Source organism: Macaca mulatta, chromosome 2 (genome assembly GCF_049350105.2).
Source record: "Macaca mulatta isolate MMU2019108-1 chromosome 2, T2T-MMU8v2.0, whole genome shotgun sequence".
Lineage (NCBI taxonomy): Eukaryota > Metazoa > Chordata > Mammalia > Primates > Cercopithecidae > Macaca > Macaca mulatta.
In genome coordinates this window covers 160029488-160049627 of record NC_133407.1, presented here as the reverse complement: position 1 = coordinate 160049627, position 20140 = coordinate 160029488, and the positions used below count along the sequence as shown (strand labels likewise).

The window sequence follows — 20140 nt, the reverse complement described above, 5'->3', positions numbered from 1 at the left end:
TTCAGGGACCGCATTCTGGGGTGATTAGGGTAGGCTTCCCAGAGAAAGTGACATTTGTGGGAGTTTGTGGGATTTGGAGAAGAGAGTCACTGACGAGGGGAGGCAGAGAAAGCATGAAGGGCTGGCTGCAGAAATCGTGTCTGAAGGCTGCACCAGCAATCTTGATGATTCCAAAATCTCGGGAAAAGGCGAGAGGTGAGAAAGAGCCCCTGCATCCAGCCTTTGGCACAGTATCTGCTGAGCTCTCAGAATAAGCTTGCTTCCAGCAGAGCTGCCCCTCAATCACCCCCAAGAGAAGACAACGGGAGGGACATGCGTTGCTGCATGGCACCACCTTGTGGCCAGAGCCCTTGGAAGCAGGCACGTGTGTCTATGGCTTGTGTCTGGCTGGACACCTCCCTCCTCTGATTCTCTGATGGTCTTTCCCTGGCCAAACAAACAAACAATACTGTGGCAAAGTGGATCCTCTGGGAAAAGCCCTCCTCAGTCTTGGCATTTGTAAGGACTGTATCTTGTTTAAAGGTGGGCTCTGCTGGACAATCATAATCACAGCACATACCTATGGAGGGTATGTGCTATCCTATGCTCTGGGGATACTCTGCACATTCATTCACTTAATCCTCACAGTACTGCGACTGTCAGCATCTCCATTTCACACAAGAGGAAGGTGAGGTCGGGTATGCTAACTAACGCCAGGGTGCAGGGCTAGTAAGTGGCAGAGCAGGACTCATACCCAGGCTGCTGGCTCCACATCCATGCTCCCCCACATGGCCCGGTGCCACACTAAGGGCAAGAGAGGGCTGGACCTGGGCAGCTAAGGGAGAGGTGGAGCAGCGGTCAGTGCAGTAGGGAAGAAGCACCTCCACTGCGATCGTCTCCCCCAGCCCATGCTGTTCAGGACCCGGAGCCAACAGGGCTGCCAATCAAGTCAGAAAAACTCCACAGTGGAGGACAGTGCAGGGAGCAGCCCTGAGCCTCCTGAGTGTCTCAGGGCACCGCGCCAGGAGTGTCGTTGTGCCAGGCTCACCCTGCTCCAATCCTGTGCCGAGAGAGCCCAAACGCTGCCGGGCCTGAGTGTGCGGCTGCGTCCTCAGCCTTGTTCACCATTTATGGTATCTGAGCCTGTCTGGTCTTTACAGTCCAGTACATCCCCCACGCTGGGAGGGAGTTCTGTCATGCAGGCCTCTTCTCAGAGCAAATCCAAACTTCCTTGGCAGAGTTTTTGCCTGAGACCTCTCTGTGCCTTTTTTTCTTTTCTTTTTTTTTGATGGGTGGTGATCCTTCAGGCCCCAGCCCCCACAGGCCCGGGAGTCCGGAGGAAGGCCCTAAAGAGTTCTTGATCCTTCGCCTGGGACTCCCACCTCCGGGCTACTCTTAGCTCAGCTGGGTCTCTCTAATCTAATCTAAACACAGGCAAGCCAGGACAGACACTGGATTAGTCCTTGGCTGCGGCTGTGGAGGGAGAGTCTCGGAAAACAGAGGGCTAAGCCACGCGGCCCTACGTGCAGCATTCTGACTCTTGCTGCTCCTTACTAGACTCTGGGGTTGGGCCACGCTGGCCTCCAAGAAGAGCCCCTACGTGGAAGGTGAGTCCTGCTCCCTGGCCCTCAGAGACAAGGCTCTCAGCACTTCAGGTTTCCTCTGAAGTCTCATTATCACAATTTCCTGAGCTCCCCACCTGGCTCCCAATGAGTCATGAAGTTACACCTATGAGGATAAATGGGTAAGTGTGTAAACCAGAATCTGGCTGGCACATTTCCAGAGGCCAGAGCTGGGCTCTGAGCCCAGTGTGGTGGGTTTCCTGGAAGGAAGGGGTGGACCAGTTTCCCAGTAACAACTCCATGCGGAGGCACCTCTTCAGTCAGAGCACCCAGGGAGCGTGCTCACTCCCGGCAGAGAGCTTCATGGAGCCAGCGTCCGCCACATTCTGCACCAGTGCCAGTTCCTTCGTCCCTAAGGGACTGACATTGCCCAGTCCACAGTGGCCAGTCTTCCCCTTTGGGCCAGGGGATGTGCCCTCTGAAAAAGGTCAGGGCATAGGAATGAGCACAGACTTGAAAGTCACAGGCTGTTGGCTCCAGGGGCCAGTTTTGCAAACTAGTGTGATGCGCTTAGGCAAGTTACATTAACTTCCTGAGACATCCAGAGCCTTCTGTCTGAAATCAGGACAGAATCCTTGTCCCCTAGGCTACTGAGGTCTCAGGGAGAGAATAGAGGTGAGGTGAAAGTATTTAACACGGTAAGCCACAAATGTTTCTTCCTCTTCCCTTTTCTGCGAAACTTCCTCCTGCAGCCAGCCTCCCAGACAGTGGCTACTCATACAATACGGAGATGCTCCCGACAGGCCTGAGCCCTGGGGAAGGGAGAGATGTATCCTCCTGCTTGTCTGCTGGGAGGCCAGTCACGCTGCACCCAGTGCTAGCACCAGAGGACCCAGTCATGCACAGAAGCGGGGGGCATAGGCTCAGGGTGAGGGTGGGATCAGGCTTACCTGAAAGCCCCGGACCCAAGAAGCACTTCTGTGGGAACTGTCACCAGGCCTGCTGATACCACAGCCCAGACAGATCTGTCTTGAGTCTGTGGCTCCCTGCAGTTCCTGGGGACTAAGTGCTTGGCTGATGAATGGATGACCATGATAATCAGATTACTGGAGACCAGGCTGCTGACGTGTAAAAACAAGCCTGGGCCCGTGAGTAGAAGGGGGACAGAAAGGGGACAACCTGTGGCCCTCTGGAAGTCTCAATATGCACACTGTGACCCAGGGTCCCCCAGCATGCAAGGAGTCACTGGTGAGGCCACTGTCTGCTCGGGGAATATGTGAGTGCTCTCCCAAGTCTTTCTGTAGTGTGTGAGGTTTTCTTCTGACCAGACCTGGAGCTTCTGGAGCTAAGGGACTCCTCATCTCTTTCCCCCATATCTTTCCGTGGCCCCAGTGGAGTGAGGGGGTGAGGAAAAGCCCACCTCTGATGGCAAACCCTTGTCACTGTGAACTCCTGGAGGTCATCTCCCTCATTTCCTACCTTCAGGTGCAGCACTTTTTAAGGAACCTCTCCTCTGCCCCTAAGAGGCTGCAGCAGCCACTCCTCTGTTACAGCAGCTGCCGCTGGTAATGGTGTAAAGAAGTGCCATGTGCACCTCTGCTCCCTAGATTTTGGCTCATGATACCATTTTCTACAAATGTGCCCTTCCTCCAAAGCAGAAATGTCTGCAGGAAAGGTGCTTCTACCCGAGTGCCCGGAGGCTCCTACCATGGACGGTGACCCGGGCGCTGCAGGACACCTGCCCCAAGGCATTCTCAGCCAGGCAGGTGTAGGTGCCATGGTCCTCTGGCAGGGCATCCTGGATGTGGAGCTCAGCCACGCCAGCCTCGCAGGTGGAGTGAGCGTACTGGATGGGCTGTCCTGTGGAGGAAGCACAGGAAGGTTCAGGCCAGGCAGCACTGGCAGTAGGGACGGGAGCCCCGTCCTCATCAGGGCTGCTGCTGTCATGATGCTGAGGCTTGTCATGCTTGCTCAGATCCATTGAGGGCTAATAATGTACCACGCACATCTCCAGCCAGCAGGACAGAGGCTTATGGGCTGGAGAAAGAGCCAGGGGCTAAGGAGATGAAGGAAAGGGAGTAATTGTGTGGTGGAGGAGGAAGACGGGGCCTGGAGGGGCTGGGAAGGGAGAATCCCGAAGAATTAAGAATGTAGAGGGGAAAAGGACACAGTTTTGGGCATTCTGTGTTAAACAGTCTCCAAATCCACATCCTCAACTTCACAGAATTCTGAGCCTGGAGAGAATCTTACAGGGTCATCTGGCCCATAGTCCAGCCTCAGGCAAAACAGAGCTTTCCCGGGCTGAACATGGGGTGCCCAGCTCTGGATGTCTCCAGAAATAAGGATTCCATTTTCCACTGTAGATATTTATCAAAAAGCAATTCTGCATCCCAATGCTGCAGTTAGGTGCATTTATTCTATGCAATTAGGTGTATTTTAGGGTTCACGGAAAAGGTAAATATAGGGAACTAAAAATGACTCGGCTCCTTTTTTCCAGAGTCCCTTCCATGTGACATGTTCCAGGTCACATAAAGTCCTGCGTGGAGACAGGAGTGCATGCAATGAGCTTCAGTGGTTTCCTTAATGCTCTATGTTCCTGGGAGTTTATCATTCTGGGATGTGACTTTTCATTTCCAGGAAAAAAAAAAATCTCATTACTGAAGAGTCTGGCCTCCGAGCAGGAATGTGTCCAGCTGCCATATAGGAAGCAACTGTCAGTTTCTTCCCTTGCCAGGCCCCAGGGTCCTGGTTTGCACTTCATAAAATCGGGGGCGGCCAGTGGGGGAGGGAGAAAGGACACAAAGAAGTTGTCTCCCTGCAATGCAGTGTTTTCTTCTGCACATAGCAACACTTCGTGTCTCCATGACAGTTTGGCAGAGATCGGCTAGCACACCATAGGACCAGAGGGAAAGATTTCTCTCAAACTCCTGCATTTCATAAAAGTGAGGCTGAGGGCTGGGAAAGGCAGGGCCCTGGATCCTGCCACTGAGAGAAGTGAGCACTGCTCTTTGTTTTTATTTTTTGTCACAATGGTACCCTCCAAACCTCTCTTCCTTGACAATACGAGTGCATTCTCTGACTGCCGCCAATATGTCTCTGCTGTCCCAACATGTGCTGACAAGCCTTTTGAGAGCTCTCCTTTAACTGGAATGTAACTCACTGTGGCCCCACAAATATAGGATGGGGTGGAGGCCCCAGAAAGGAGCTGTTGGCTCAGGGCACATCAGAATTGGGAGACATTAGGCTACCCCAGCTCGGAGGCTGGGTTAAATCAGAGCAGCCAAGGAAACCCAACTTGAGCATGATCGCCCTCTAGTGGAACGGGTGTGGAAACGCTAAGAGTCGCTGAGAACACAGTCTTGAGTGATGTAAACTAGGAGACAGCAAGCTACGGTTCCTGGGCCGAATCCGAACTGCAGCTTGTTTTTGTAGCGCCTGCAAGCTAAGAATAGTTTTTACATATTTTAAATGGCCGAAAAAAATAAAGGGAATATATTTCATGACATGTAAAAATTATGTGAAATTCACATTTCAGTATCCATAAAGTTTTACTGCAACATAGCCACATTCATTCTTTCACATACTGTCTATGGCTTACGTAATGTCTATTCTTTTATTTTTTGAGATAGGGTCTCACTCTTATTACCCAGGCTGGAGTGCAGCGGCTAAGTTTTGCTAACCCTGGCTAAGTTTTGCATTTTTTTTTTTTTTTTTTTTTTTTTTTGTAGAGACAGTTTCGCTATCTTGGCCAGGCTGGTCTTAAACTCCTGAGCTCAGGCAATCCATCTGCCTCAGTCTCCCAGAGTGCTGGGATTACAGGAGTGAGCCACTGCTCCCAGCCTCCTGTGGCTGCTTTTATACCACAACAGCAGAGTTGAGAGTTGTTAAAGAGGCTGCTGTATGGCCTGAAAAGCTGAAAATAGCTACTACCTGGCCCTTTATAGAAAATGTTTGTTGATATTAGACTCTGTTACTAGTCCTTAATGCCCATATTGCATTCCAGCCACAAGGAGGCTGCCTCCTTGATCCAATAGGACTTCTGTCCTTTGCGGAGGGCTGGGAGGGAAGGCAGACCTCAGTTCTCACTTACCTACCCAAGAAGACTACAAGTAGGAAGACTAGATGGCACTTCCTCTCACTCACTAAAGACAGCATCTAGCAAAGCCTGAGCGAACTACACCAACAAGGAAGGTTCGCAGGCAATACATCAATGACGCAGACACAACTGGGGACTATTTGGTGCATAAGTGCTGGGGGCCACTGTTCGCTCTCTCTCTTTCTTATTATTTATTTGAGATGGAATTTTGCTCTTGTCACCCAGGCTGGAATACAATGGCATAATCTCGGCTCACTGCAACCTCTGGCTCCTGTGTTCAAGCGATTCACCTGCCTCAGCCTCCGGAGTAGTTGGGATTACAGGCACCTGGCACCATGTCTGGCTAAGTTTTGTATTTTTAGTAGAGATGGGGTTTCATCATGCTGGCCAGGCTGGTCTTGAACTCCTGACCTCAGGCGATCCACCCACCTCAGCCTCCCAAAGTGCTGGGATTACAGGCGTGAGCCACCGCACCTGGCCCACTGCTCTCTTAAGGAGCCTATTCTATTAGATGTGAGAGTGAGCTGAGATCCCAAACCTTCTGTTCCAACCTATCTTCTGATAGATAAAGAAGCTGGTACCCTGAGGGGTGAGGTGTCCAAGGTCACTTAGACCACTCAGCAGTGAACGGTGCCTGTGTCTCCTGACTCTCAGCAGGGCCTCTTTCACCCTCCCGGGGGACCCATCTCATCAATTTAATGGACTGTTCTCAGTCTTTTTAAGTCAGAGTTCTCCCACACTGTTGAAATTAAATGGTCCTTTAAAAAGAAAAGGGTGATAATATACAGCAAATGATTTTTTAAAGGACCTTACTTGACAAAAAAAGAGTTGGTGAGTCTCTATAGGACTATCACTTTAAAAGAATAACTGGTCTGTGAGGCCAGAACCATCTGCCACTAAATAAAAGGTGAGATCCCTCAAGCGACTTCGAGAGTGGTTCATTAGTTTATTAATTTATTTGTTCATTTATTGACTCAAGAAACATTAATTGAGGGCCCATTATGAGTTTGGCCATATGAAAAGAAATCCAACTGCTTGTGCCCCTATGTGTCAGGCATCTCATTATCCACTTTATAGAAATGATCTAACTTAATTTCACAATGGCATGATTCCCACCATGCAGATGGAGAACTCAAGGCTCAGACAGGAGTAGTAACTTCCTCAGCCAGTCGGGACCAGGATCCCAGTGCCCATGCTCTCTCTGTGCCCTGTGCTTCCTTCTCATAGCACCGGGATGTCCAAGGCATAAATGGCTCAGAGGGAGAAGTGAGAATTCAGGCACGGCCAAAGGGCCCAGGGGATGGGAGCAGAGAGCTGGAGCAGGGGGCACTCACCATTCAGCAGCCAAGTGATCTGGGGCACTGGAGTCCCCCGTATGGAGCACTGCAGCACAAAATCCTGGCCCTCAATGACGGTGCAGTCCTTCAGGACACTGGAGAAGGAGGGGGCCACCTCCATCACAGCAAGCCCTGTGAGGGAAAAGGACAGGTCAGCTCAGATCACAGCTTGCCCGCTCTGGTGATGCCTGCAGTCACCCCAGCCTCCCAGGCACGCCTCACTGTCCTGGACACCTGGGTACCCCCGGCAGCCTGCCTTTGCCTTATCTCTCTTCACGCTTAGGAAACAGGCAGCGCCAGTGGTGTAGGGACCTAGAGCCTGAAGCAGAGTCACCAGCAGGGGCTTTTTCATAGTCACAAAACACCCTAGCCCTGGGGTGCTTGGAACCTGGAGCCTTCTCTCCTCTGTGATCCAGGTGCCTCCTGTTTGGCCTTGGCTTTTGCTACCCTCGAGCCTCCGGAGAGCTCATTCTGCCTTGTCGGTCCTACTCTACTTTCTAGTGTCTCTTATCTTCTTTAATAAGTCCCATCAGGCCGGGCGCGGTGGCTCAAGCCTGTAATCCCAGCACTTTGGGAGGCCGAGACGGGCGGATCACGAGGTCAGGAGATCGAGACCATCCTGGCTAACACGGTGAAACCCCGTCTCTACTAAAAAATACAAAAAACTAGCCGGGCGAGGTGGCGGGCGCCTGTAGTCCCAGCTACTCGGGAGGCTGAGGCAGGAGAATGGTCTAAACCCGGGAGGCGGAGCTTGCAGTGAGCTGAGATCCGGCCACTGCACCCCAGCCTGGGCGACAGAGCAAGACTCTGTCTCAAAAAAAAATAAATAATAATAAATAAGTCCCATCAGTGATTACACAATCTTGTGAATATCTTTTTACTTGTATAAGCCACAGGCTTACAGGTGAGGCCATTTCCATTTTAAATTATTACGATGATTTTTTTCCAATTCCAGAACTGAATCAAAGGACTCACACATGCTCCAGTTTTCTAAGCACAGTCTGAGCCCCAGTCTAGGTCAGGGCTCAGAGCTGCCAGGGACCTGGGGATATGCACTAATGGTGCCTGTGTGTAGTTTGAATGCACATTCTGGTTGAGAACTGCTGAGCTGAACTTTCCAAAAGCCTTCTACATCAGTGACTTAGGGGACATTTTCTAGTTTGGGGACCTTAATTAAGAGCAATAGGAATAATCTCTTCTATGACAACCAGAACATGCTGTACATGTGTCAAGGTGGCTGATAGCTGAGAAAAGGTGGAACTGGATTTGGTGCTTAGAAGATATATCAATGGTGCTTTTCAAGACAGCCTATTCAATACAGAGATGAGAGGAAATGCCATATTATACTGCAGGGGTTTATGGGCAAGAAAACTAATAAAATTTGAGGGCCTACTATGTGCCAGGTACTTTTCAAGATGTGATTGTGACAATGCCATTAGGTTGTTCTCTTGAGTTCATTTCACAGATGAAGTTGCTAATTTCCCATAGTTGAACTCGATGCTGAAGCCAGGTTTTACAGCCAGCTCTGACTGTACAGTTGCACTTTCTCCTCCAGATCCTAGGGGAGGGTAGGCGATGGGAGGGCAGTGGCAAGACAGAGTGATGGTGTACCTGGACAGGCCTGGCACTGAGGAAGGGTCAGACAGACCACCCGGAGGAGGTGGGGAGGCACCCTCTCCTCCCTTTCCCTTGGCCGGTGTTGAACTCCCTCATTAGAGAAATGCCTTTGGGAGTTATCAAAAAGGATATAGGCTTTCATGCAAGGTCAATTTGGGTTAGAAATATATTCTCTTTTACAAGGCCTGTGAACTTGGACAAGTCATTTAACCTTACTAAAGATCAGTATTCTCATCTAGAAAATGGGTATGATTTTCTTATAAGATTGTTGGGATAACTAAGTGAAACAATTCAGGTACAGCATTTAGCACAAAACCTAGCATAGCACATCCTCAGTGAGTGTTAGCTTTTACTATCAAGTAAAAGCTGCACATAGAGACTCCACTTGCAGCAAACATAGTCTAGGGATGAAAGAGAGAGTAGGGATAGAGTAGGAGCTCGAGAGGCTCTCAAGTGGAAGGAAGATTTTCTTTTCTTTTTCAGCATAGGGACAACTAGAGCATGCTTGTAGGGAGAAAAAATAGGTCTCTCAACAAGGGAAGGGGAAAGATTGAAGAAGTGGTGGAGGAGTAAATCATTGTTAGATCAGATCCTTGTGAAGATGGGAAAGGATAGAAAGAGAAGTCTTGGGAAGGGAAACAGACAGGTATTCTGCAGTGTAGGAAAACAGAAAGAGAGAAGTCTGTAGGGGTAGCTAAAAGAACACCCATCAGATGACCTGCTTCATGGTAAACTCATCTGCCAAGAATTAACTAGGATGTTTAGGAACCGGAGAAGTTTTAGAAAAGCGAGTGTCTTCATCAAGAAGATACGATGTAGAATGGCAGAGTAAAGACCTCTGAAGATCTACTCCTCCATAAAAGCAACAACAATACTGGCAAAAAGAGTCAAAAGCAATGGTTTCAGAATGCCAGAAATTAACCACAGGCTTGCAACATTCTGAGAGCATTCATTAAAAACAAACATCCAGGTGTGGTGGCTCACGTCTTTCATATCAGCACTTTGGGAGGCCAAAGCAGAAGGACTGCTCGAGCCCCAAGTTTGAAAACAGCCTGGGAAACAGCAAGACTCTTGTCTCTACCAAAAAAATAAAATTAAAATATTAGCCAGGCATGATGGCATGTGCCTGTAGTCTCACTTAGTAGGTTGAGGCAGGAGGATTGCTTGAGTCCAAGAGTTTGAGGCTGTAGCAAGCTGTGATCACGCCACTGCACTCCAGTCTGGATGACAGAGCAAGACTCTGTCTCTAAAAAGTAAAAACAATAAACAACAACAAAAAAACCCAAACAACAGTACCCTGCCCCTCCACCCCCCAAAAAACAAACAACAACAACAAAAACAAAACACACAGCTGAATCTTGGTAAGAACAGCAAGCTATGTGCTTTCTCACTCTTGTCCCCCTTGCCCCAGCTCTGGGGTAACTCTGAAAACCAACAGTACCTATGGTACTTGTGAAAATCAGCCACTTAGCAAGAGGTAGGATGGGTTCAGAGCTCCTGAAAAACCCCATCCCTAAGAAAATGGTCACTATTTGCCCTGTCTGGCAGCTCCTTCAATAGCTCCATTTTCAGGGTTGTCTTTATTTAACCTGACTCAGAGTTTACTCTGTGTGGATGGCCCCATCTCCAGGGTGTTTGTTAAAAACAATCAGTAACAATTGTTTAATATTACAGCTACTTGAGACAGCAATATCATTTGGGGCTAACAAGAGTCTGATCAAAAAACTTAAAAGGAAAAACTGGGGAATGAGATGTCCAGGACTTTGAAAAACTCTGACAGATTCCTGAGAACTGAGAAGCCCACATGGATGTGCAGGGCTGTGAGCCTGCCCAGGGAAGATGTAAGAAGGCCCTCCTGTCTCACCTTTGGCTGACTTGGAGCTTTGGTGCAAGCAGAAAATAAAGGCTAAAGCAGACCTGTAAACTGCTGGCCAGAGCACGGAAGATGGGTGTAACACACACACAGAGCCCCTTGGCAAAGGCAGGGAAAAGTGTTAGTTCAAGGTGTTAAAGGAACTCTCCATTCAATCAATTAGCTAAACTAACTAAGCAGGGACTTCTGTGGCCACACATGACAAATAATCCAGCCTTTACAGAATGAGAGAGGATTACTGTAAATCATGTCTGGTAAATGACTTGTATCCAGAATATATAAAGAACTCCTGCAACTCAACAATAAAAAAGTAAATGACCCAATTAAAACATGGGTAAAGTACTTGAATAGGCATTTCTCTGAAGGAGATATACAAATGTCCAATAAGTATATGAAATGATACTCAAAATAATTAGTCATCAGAGAAATGCAAATCAAAATTGCAGTCAGGCTGGGTGTGGTGGCTCATGCCTGTAAACCCAGCACTTTAGGAGGCTAAAGTGGGAGGACTGCTTGAGCGAGGAGTTCAAGACCAGCCTGGGCAAATAGTGAGACCTTGTATCTACAAAAATAAACAAAATTAGTTGAGTATGGTGGCACGTGCCTGTGGTCCCAGTTACCCAGGAGGCTGAGGTGGGAAGGATCACTTGAGACTGGGATGTTGAGGCTGCAATGAGCTATTATCATGCCACTGCACTCCAGCCTGGGCAACAGAGTAAGTCCCTGTTTCAAAAAAAAAAAAAAATAGACGATTGTGAATGGCTATAATGAAAAAATGGAAAACAGGCTGAGTGCAGAGGCTCATGCCTATAATCCTAGTACTTTGGGAGGTTGAAGTGGGAGGATCACTCAAGTCTAGGAGTTTGAGACCAGCCTGGGCAACATAGTGAGACCCCCACCTCTACAAATAATAAAAAAAATTAGCCAAGTGTGGTGGCAAGCGCCTGTAGTCCCACCTACTCAGGAGGCGAGGCAGGAGGATTGCTTGAGCCCAGGAGTTCAAGGTTACAGTGAGCTATTACCATGCACTCTAGCCCCACTGACAAAGCAAGACCTTGTTTTTTGAAAAAAGCAAGCAAGCAAACAAGAAAACAACAAGTATTGGTGAGAATGTGGAAAAACTGCAACACTCATACATTGCTAGAAGAATGTAAAATGGTGAAAAACAGTTTGTTAGTTCCTCAGAGGGTTAAATCCAGAATTACCTTATGACCCAATAATATATGTGATCTAAACCTCAAAGCTGAAAACAGGTATTGAAAACAACTCGTACATAAATGTGCAGAGCAACACTTTTCACCATAGCTAAAAAGTAGAAACAACCACATGGACCTCAACTGATGCATGCATAAACAAAACACGCTATATCCATACGATAGGGTATGATTCAGCCACACGGATGAGTGAAGTACTAACACCTGCTACAACATGGATGAACCTCGAAAACATTAAGCTAAGAGAAAGAAGCCAGACACGAAAGGCCATATACTGAATGACTCCACTTAACATCAAATGTTCAGCAGGGGAAAACCCATAGAGACAAAAAGTAGATGAGTGGCTACCAGGGGTTGTGGGGATGGGAGAACAGGGAGTGATGGCTAATGGGTAGGATATTTTGGGAGGGGTAATGAAAATGTTCTGAAATTAGATGATAGTGATGGCCACACAACTCTGTGAATATATACACTGAATTGTATACTTCACTGAATTGTATACTTTAAAAGGGTGCCTTTTATGTTACGTGAACTATATCTCAAAGTTGTCACACAAAACACAACAAGATAGGGAATCAACCTGAGATATATTACCCCATGATGCAAACAGGCTAAAAATAGTCCTCTACAAGACTTAGATAAATTCGTAGCAGAAGAAGCCACAGGAGAATCTAGGCGCTCTGGATACGCCATTAACCTGTGGTGGACCTGACACCATATTTCTGTCCCCCACGCAGGGACAGAAACCTGGCCTGGATGATGAGGTTTGATCTCCTAGACCTGTGAACTCTTCCTACTGGCACTCCCACCTCCAAATGGCATGGATAATATTTCTTGTAAAGGAATTCACAAGAATAGTAAAAATCCCAGTTAAACAATAGTTAAAATCCCAGTGAATCAATAGTATACAGTGAAAAGTAAGATGCCCCATTCCTTCCTGTGGACCCCCAGTTCCCCTTCCTAGAGGGACTTGTGTGCTCTTCCAGAAATGATTTCTGCACACACAGGCATCTTTTGCATGTGTGTACACAGATCTTTTCTTCCTTTTATACGTGGGCCTGTACTTTGTTCCTCTCCCTTCCTAGTGCATCTTGAACATGTTTTGGCATCAGTCTACAGGATGCTGTCTGGCATTCTACTATATGGATACATCACTAAGTTTTTTTTTCTTTTAGAAATGTGCATTAGGAAAATTTTCAAACATGGACAAAAGTAGACAAAGCAGTGTAGTGAATTCCTATGTACCGATCTCTCAACTTTTATTTGTTATCAATATTATTTTATTGATACTCCTTGTCAGTGCTCCCCAAACATGAATTATTTCTAAGTCAAATACAAAAAACCATATCATTTCACCAGTAAATAACTCAGGATATATCTCTCAAACAGATGAACTTACAAAAAAAAAAAGTAATGAGACCACCATCACATCTTAAAACACCACAAATTCCTTTATATTAAATCTTATCAGTGTCCAAATTTTCTTGATGTTCCCATAAAAACTTTTTAAAGATTATCTCAGTCAGAGTTGGTACAAGATTATCAAAAATTATTGTAATTGTTGATGTTACTATATACCTTTTAATCTAAGTTTTCTGTAGGTTGTCTTTGTTTGTTTGTTTGTTTGCAATTTGTATGTGGAAAAAAAATGGGTGAAAGTTATTTGTTCTACAGTTTCCAGCAGCCTGCAATTTGCAGATTCTATCTTGTGGTATTTGTTAATACATTTCTCAAGTGCATGGCATGGGTGGAGGGCCTACACATGCATTTAGAGTAAGGGGGAAATTTTATAGAGATAGACAGGTACAATAATATTTATCATAGGTATGTTATAATAGTGAAAATGGAAACAATTTAATTAATTCAACAAATAACAGCATACCTAAATTAGATACAGCCATTCCATGCAATATTATATGGCTACTAAAAGTCATGCTTTCCAATAATTGTATAAAAAGATGTTAATATCACATGAGCAAATTGGGATAGAAAGCAGTATACAAATACCACAATGGTAAGTTTGTATAAAAACATTAAAATATAATTTATTTCTGAGTCATAAGATTATATATTGTTTAAACTCCCCACAATGAACACACATTACTTTTATAAACAGACAGTACAATAAACATAAAAGATGTGGGATCCCACATCATCTCACATTACTCTAAACCTGTATATTTAATGAACACTCGGTTCTCTGTGGTTACAAACGTGAGTCACAATACTATTAGAACAGCTGAGGGACCTAGGAAAGGCAGCTGTCAGCTGGGCTGGGCGTGGGGCCATGCATGTTGATTTTGAGGTGATTCTGATGTGAACTCCTGATTATGAATCACTGGCCTGGAGCAACATACTTGGCCCTGGCATGTGGTTGGGGGTGACATATCTGTCGGGCTGTGCTCCAAGGCAGGGGACTATAGGAGATGAACCATCTGCAGAAGGTAAAGCACCCCATGACTGGTTGTCCCACAGAGAATGCAGGGTGACCCGGAGAAGTGTACTCACTTTCCACTTGGAGGGTCCAGCTACAGGACACCTGGCCTCGGGCGTTGGAAGCAGTGCAGCTGTATGTCCCACTGTCCCTGGTCCGGGCTCTCAGCAGGCAGAGGTAATGGGAGCCAGCATCTTCATAAACCTCAATGCTGCCCTCCTGTCTCCTCACGGGGGTGCCTTCCAGGAACCAGGCCACTTCAGGCTTTGGAATCCCTGAAACTACAGGGCCAGGTGAAGAACAAGAGCTCCCTGTGCCCTGGAGAGCATCCCATGCTTGTGAGGTAGGCGGGGAAGGCGTGAGCTGGAGGAAAGGGCTCAGTCTGGTGTGGAGCTGCCCTCCCACCTCTGAGTCTGCTTCCTCACCCTCAACCACACTCCACAAGACGAAACCTCCTGAGACAGAGTCAGGGGCCTTGAGGAGGATGAATACAGGGTGATGGGCCAGGTCTCCAGGTCGGCCAAAGCCAGGCAAGGGGACGAAAGGGCGGAGGAGACCATGAGGTTTGTTTTCTGATGTTGGCAATAATGAGGGTGTTTCTTCTAGGGTGGTAAGAACAGGGCCGGTACTCTATCCAACAGCAAACCACAGGCTGCTGTTAGGGGTCTCTCCGGAGTAAAGGGCATTTCTACAATGAGTCCCTCCTGAGGGGAAGGCCCCGTAAGGTGGTTTTCTAGGGGAGCTAGTCCAAGAAGATGTGTGGATATAGGAGGTGCAGACCAGCTGGGTGCTGAAGGAAGGGAGTGGCCACCAAGGGGCTACATTTTGGCAACGGTGACCCTAATTACCTCTACTCACCTTCACATCTGAACTTGACAGTTTGATTTTCCCTGACCTCCTGGCTTTGGGGCTTGCTCTCAAATTTGGGGAGTGCTGAATCCTTCTGGCCCTCCATGGGGATTATCCTGGTAGCAGCCTTGCTCACAACGTCTTGGCTCCCCAGGCCAGGCTGCCTGGTGGGGAAGGTGGCTGGACGGGGTGCAGCTGGCCTCTTCCTCTCTTCTCCAGAAGGCGATAGGGCCCCCAGGCCTGGTGCTCTTGGTTCCAGCTGAACTCTTGCGGCCTGCAGGGTGATGGAGCTGGAAGTCGTCTGAAGGACCGGGGTCTGCGGGGCCGTTCTGGGCGAGTCCTTGCATGACTCCAGCTTGGACTCCCTTGGGGGCTGAGGCTGGCTGTTTGCAGCCCAGGCTGGGGAGCCACCTCTCTGGGGGCTGCAGCAGTTCTTGCTTTCGGCTGCAGCCTCCAGACTGTTCAGTTTCAACTCCTTTGAGATTACATTGGTCACCTCCCTCCTGACGTAGGAATTGGTGGCTTTTGTTTCTCTCCCAAATGACCTGTGTGGTGGTGAGGGTGGGGGTAGGGTGGGTGAGGAGAGGGGAGAATAGAATGATCATCTGGTTACTCACAAACATTACTCATCACAAGCACGGATTCCAGGGGTCACAAAAGCCCACAAGTTAAGAGCAAGTCAGAGCATCTTTCTCTGCAGTGTGCCCAGTTTCCCAAGCCAGAGCACAAGCAGCCATTCCCGGCAAGTGCCTGTCCTGCAGCCCTGCAGAGCCCTGCTTTCCCTACATTTCCCTTCTCCACTGGTGCCTCCCTAGTTCAACCCCTGCCTCCGGTGTCCCATGTCCACTCTGCCCTCTCTAATCTATTTTCTATACAGCGACTATAGTCGATCTTTTAAAAACATTAATCAAATTATGTCATTTCAAGCCCGAGAATTTTCCAACAGCTTTTCCACTACATTAAGAATGAAACTGAGCCCCACAAGAGGGCCCACAGGAATGCCAGCTCTGGCTGCTCCTGATCGTACAGACACCGTCCCACCACTCACCAGGCTGTGGCCACACTGGCATCCTTCTGGGTCCCCATGGGCTCACCTCTTGGTTCACAGCTTCTACACACTATCCCTGCTTTTCGGAGCACACTCCCTGAGCTTGTCTTCACCAGTTAACATTCCTTTGCACAGGTCTGAGCTCAAATACCAAGCTCCAAAACGGCTTCCTGGCCCCTCTATTCTAATCAGTGCCTTCCTGTTGTCCTTCCTCACAGACACATCCCAGTTGGTAACGAGCATTCGTGTAGCTCTGCCGAAGCCCTCCTCTACGCCCACCCCTGCACACCCAAGCATCTAGCACCGAGCCTCACACACAGGAAAGAGGCTCCTGCTGGATCTGGGCTGGATGAGGGAACAGAGTCCGCCCTGGAATGAGGAAGGTGGCCTTCTCAGAGCAGTTCTTCCTCAGGACGCTAACCAGAGAAAAGACTGTGTAGATACTGAGAAAGGTGGTGATAGAGTTTTCCAGTCTCAATACTGACAGCAACCTGAGATAGAACCTGTGTGTCATATTACACTAGGAGAACAAGAAAAAACACCCAAAATAAAACAACACCCTCCAAAAGGCCAATTCTTCTGTCCCATAAGATGATTCAGAAATTCAGGGCATTTCTCGATAACATCCCTTCTTTCTTTGCAGGGCATTTCAAGATGGAAAATATAAAAGTCACAAAGCCTAGACATACCTATTGGCACTGTCCAAACCTGGAAAAAGGGGGAAGGGTGGAAAGACTGTTAGTAGAATGCCGTATGCACCAAGCTTTCCCTCCCCAGACACTTCCCCATCACCGTGGTCCCACCCTGCTGGCTCCTTCCAGCTTCCCTGGTGCTGAACGTCTTTGGCCTGTGAGTTCCCCCCAGCTCTGGAGAACATTGTCAAAGCTTCAGGTGCTGTCCTTTGGGCTTTTTAATAGTGGCTGGTGCTACCATATCCTGAGGGCATGGAATCTATTTCTGTTCACTAAACAGAAGGAAAAAAAACCAACCCAGGTACAAACATCTACTGAAAATTCCAAACCCAAACGCTGTAGCCTACCATTGTACAGAAAAGCACACTGTTAATGTTACCCAGTTCTCCAAAGAAAAAACATAAAATACATATTTTTCCTGCTATATTTTTTATCAAATTTTATCATGGTAGATTTCAAAACATACAATAGTAGAAAGACAGAACAAACCCTGACAGCCATCACCACGATTAAGGAGATAATCACATTTTGCGGGTCTTATCTATCCATTTTTGTTTTCTTTTGTTTGTTTTTGAGTATTTTAAAACAAATATCAGGCACCATATTTTGTCATGAAGTCCACCAGGAGGGAACAGCTTTTAACTCAACGCCAGGGCAGGCACACATTTCTCTGGGTGTCTGATGGCAGCTCCTTATCCAGCAGTGAGCCACCAAGTCAGGTTCTCTGGTCAGGACAGGATTTCTTGTTTTAATGATGTCAAGTGAAATAGAGAATACCAGCACGCACTGTGCACAGTACAGTCGGGATGGTTTCCTGAAACTTGCTTACCTACATATACATGTTTTGGGTTGCAATATACTGTGAAATATATTTCTCTCTGTAGATTGTGAAAAATATCCGGGCCAAAAAAAGTAACGAGCAAGGAGGAATCCTTTCTGAGAAGGAGATGCAGAAGAGAAAAATCAGAAGAAAAGAGGGGGACACAGAAGGAGGAAGGCCTGAAAGCCACTTCCCTTCCTGACCCCCGAGTTCCTGCTCCAGTAAAGTGACGTGCAGCCCCTTCCCCATCCACGCACTCCCTCCTCAGCCTGGACTTCCTTGACCTCCTGGAAGGACCAGCCTGGACCTCCTCAGGAACCAAGGAAGTGTAAGGAGGAGACGTGTTCAATGAGACTTCCAAGGAAGAACTGACAGGGCTGATGACTCAAGGAGAAAGAGGCAGGGGTCAAAAGGATGCTGGAAAGTCCAGTCTGGGTGTGAAGAAACATGGGAACCCTGGTAGAGGGAGTCAAGTCAAAGGATTGCCTGACTTGAAGGACAGAGTAAACGATGAGTAAATTCTGGGCAGGTTAAATTTGGGGTGATGGCAAGATGTTAGCAACGTTCATTCTTCCAGTTGGCAATCACAGATACAAAAGCGAGTCCGGGTGAGAAGAAAGGACTGAAGACATGGAGGGGGAGAGTAGGGGAACACAAGGGAAGGTGGCAGCCAAGCACAGGACATCTTCCCTGTGGCCAGGTCTGTGCTGCCCCTGCTCACCCTTTCTTCTTGTCAAAGGCCTGCCCCTGGCGGCCGGGCAGGGTGGCTCACGCCTGTAATACCAGCACGTTGGGAGGCCAAGGCAGGCAGATCACTTGAGGTCAGCCTGGCCAACATGGTAAAACCCTGTCTCTACAAAAAATACAAAAATTAGCCAGGCGTGGTGGCGTGTGCCTATAGTCCCAGCTACTCAGGATGCTGAGGCAGGAGAATCACTTGAACCTGGGTGGCAGAGGTTGCAGTGAGCTGAGGTCATGTCACTGCACTCTAGCCTGGGCGACAGAGCAAGACTCTGTCTGAAGAGAGAGAGAAAAAAAAAAGATCTGCCCCTGGGGAGTGCCTGGGTGTGTGAGTGGGCCACGTGTATACACACACAGGTGCGCAGTGAACAAGCAGCTCCTCTAGGAGGGTGTGGCACCAGGCAGGGATTGTTCTGCACTAGCCCTCCACTGGTCGATACCTTGGATGGAAAGTTCAGCTGACATCGAGGCCTTGCCTGACCCGTTCACCACCAGGCACGTGTACACTCCCATGTCATCTTGGTTGACTCCATGGATTTCCAGAACCTGCATCCCGTTCTTCTCAGACATAGACACACGGGCACTCGGCTGCAGTGGAACATTTCCCTGTGGATGGCAATGGGGTAACTTGGTCATACAAATCTGCTTCCCTTCTGGCTGTGTCCTCCTGCCTCCTGCCAATCCTGGCGGGACAGACTCCAGGGCCGGGGCAGCAGCACCTCTGCTGTGGGCCCTGTCAATGTGCTCAGAGAGCCGACTTGAAACAGTTCAGGGGCCCTGATTTGAGGTCTATGGATGTGGTGTGGTGCTCTGTCCCACTTAGAGCAGATGCCTGGAAACGGTTTCAAAGGAGGCTGAGTTTGAGGTAGGAAACCCCATATTCCTCACTTCAGTTTTTCCTTAGCTCCCTATTTCTTTTAGTCTTTTCCTAGGGGAGTTCAAGAGAATTACGAAGCAGGTAAAAGGTGTCAATACCCACTTTTACCCAGGCATTCCATCCCCGAAAAACCTATTCCCCTGGCCATGACTCTACCTGTTCCCCTTGGATCCTCATTGCCCTGTTTAACAGCCATCCCTAACCCCATGCCACTGCCTCCCTTGCCCGCCCACCTCTCCCACTGAAGCTTCACTTCCCTCAGCCCTGAATGATTTATAAATCCCTTCCACATGGAGCCTCCCGACAATATTTTGAGGCAGGTGGTATTATTTCTGTCTCACAGATAAGGAAACCAGGGTTCCAAGAAATCAAATGACTTATCCAGCTTCCCAGGCTTTATAAACCAGGGAGCCGTGGCTTGACACCTAGTACCCTAACTTCACAGTCCACTCTCTTGAGATTGTCAGGGCTTGTCTTGACTCAGAAGTTTTCTGTTATTTTGTGAGTGTGAGAATTGTCAGAACACTGTGTTCTGAGTAACAGAGGGAGAGTTGTAATGGGGGCAGGAACATGCATCACTAACAAACATACAGAAAACCCCTGAGAACTACCTGAAACAGGAGGAACAGAATCAAAAGACTCCTACTAGTTGAAGGGTCTAACCCTGAATTTTCAGGGTCCCTAAGGCTGTGATATGGTTTGGCTGTGTCCCCACCCAAATCTCATCTTGAAATGTCACTCCCATAATTCCCATGTGTTGTGGGAGGGACCCAGTGGGAGGCAACTGAATCATGGGGCGGGTTTCCCTGTACTGTTCTCATGATAGTGAATAAGTCTCACGTGATCTGATGGTTTTATAAAGAGGAGTTCCTCTGTACACGCTCTCTTGCCTGCCACCATGTAAGGCATGACTTTGCTCCTCATTTGCCTTCTGCCGTGATTGTGAGGCCTCCCCAGTCATGTGGAACTGTGAGTCCATTAAACTTCTTCTCTTTATAAAT

At 48.0% G+C, this 20140-nt stretch overlaps 1 protein-coding gene and 1 long non-coding RNA gene across 10 annotated transcripts in view; one reads left to right on the top strand and one right to left on the bottom strand.

Annotated features, from left to right (window-relative positions):
* MYLK (myosin light chain kinase) overlaps positions 1 to 20140 on the bottom strand; it is a 220904-nt gene that overhangs the window by 105667 nt on the left and 95097 nt on the right. For all 9 annotated transcript variants that reach the window (XM_001113525.5, XM_077993789.1, XM_015130014.3 and 6 more), the window contains exons 6-11: positions 18703 to 18868; positions 16699 to 16717; positions 14971 to 15506; positions 14187 to 14393; positions 6972 to 7106; positions 3249 to 3401 (exon numbers count right to left, since the gene is read on the bottom strand). In XM_001113525.5, coding sequence (XP_001113525.3) covers positions 3249 to 3401; positions 6972 to 7106; positions 14187 to 14393; positions 14971 to 15506; positions 16699 to 16717; positions 18703 to 18868 — 1216 coding nt within the window. The remainder of the gene's footprint in view (positions 1 to 3248; positions 3402 to 6971; positions 7107 to 14186; positions 14394 to 14970; positions 15507 to 16698; positions 16718 to 18702; positions 18869 to 20140) is intronic.
* Positions 1159 to 20140, top strand: LOC114676417 (uncharacterized). Its single transcript, XR_003727455.2, has 2 exons — positions 1159 to 1723; positions 17586 to 20140. It is a non-coding gene; the product is annotated as an uncharacterized LOC114676417 (long non-coding RNA).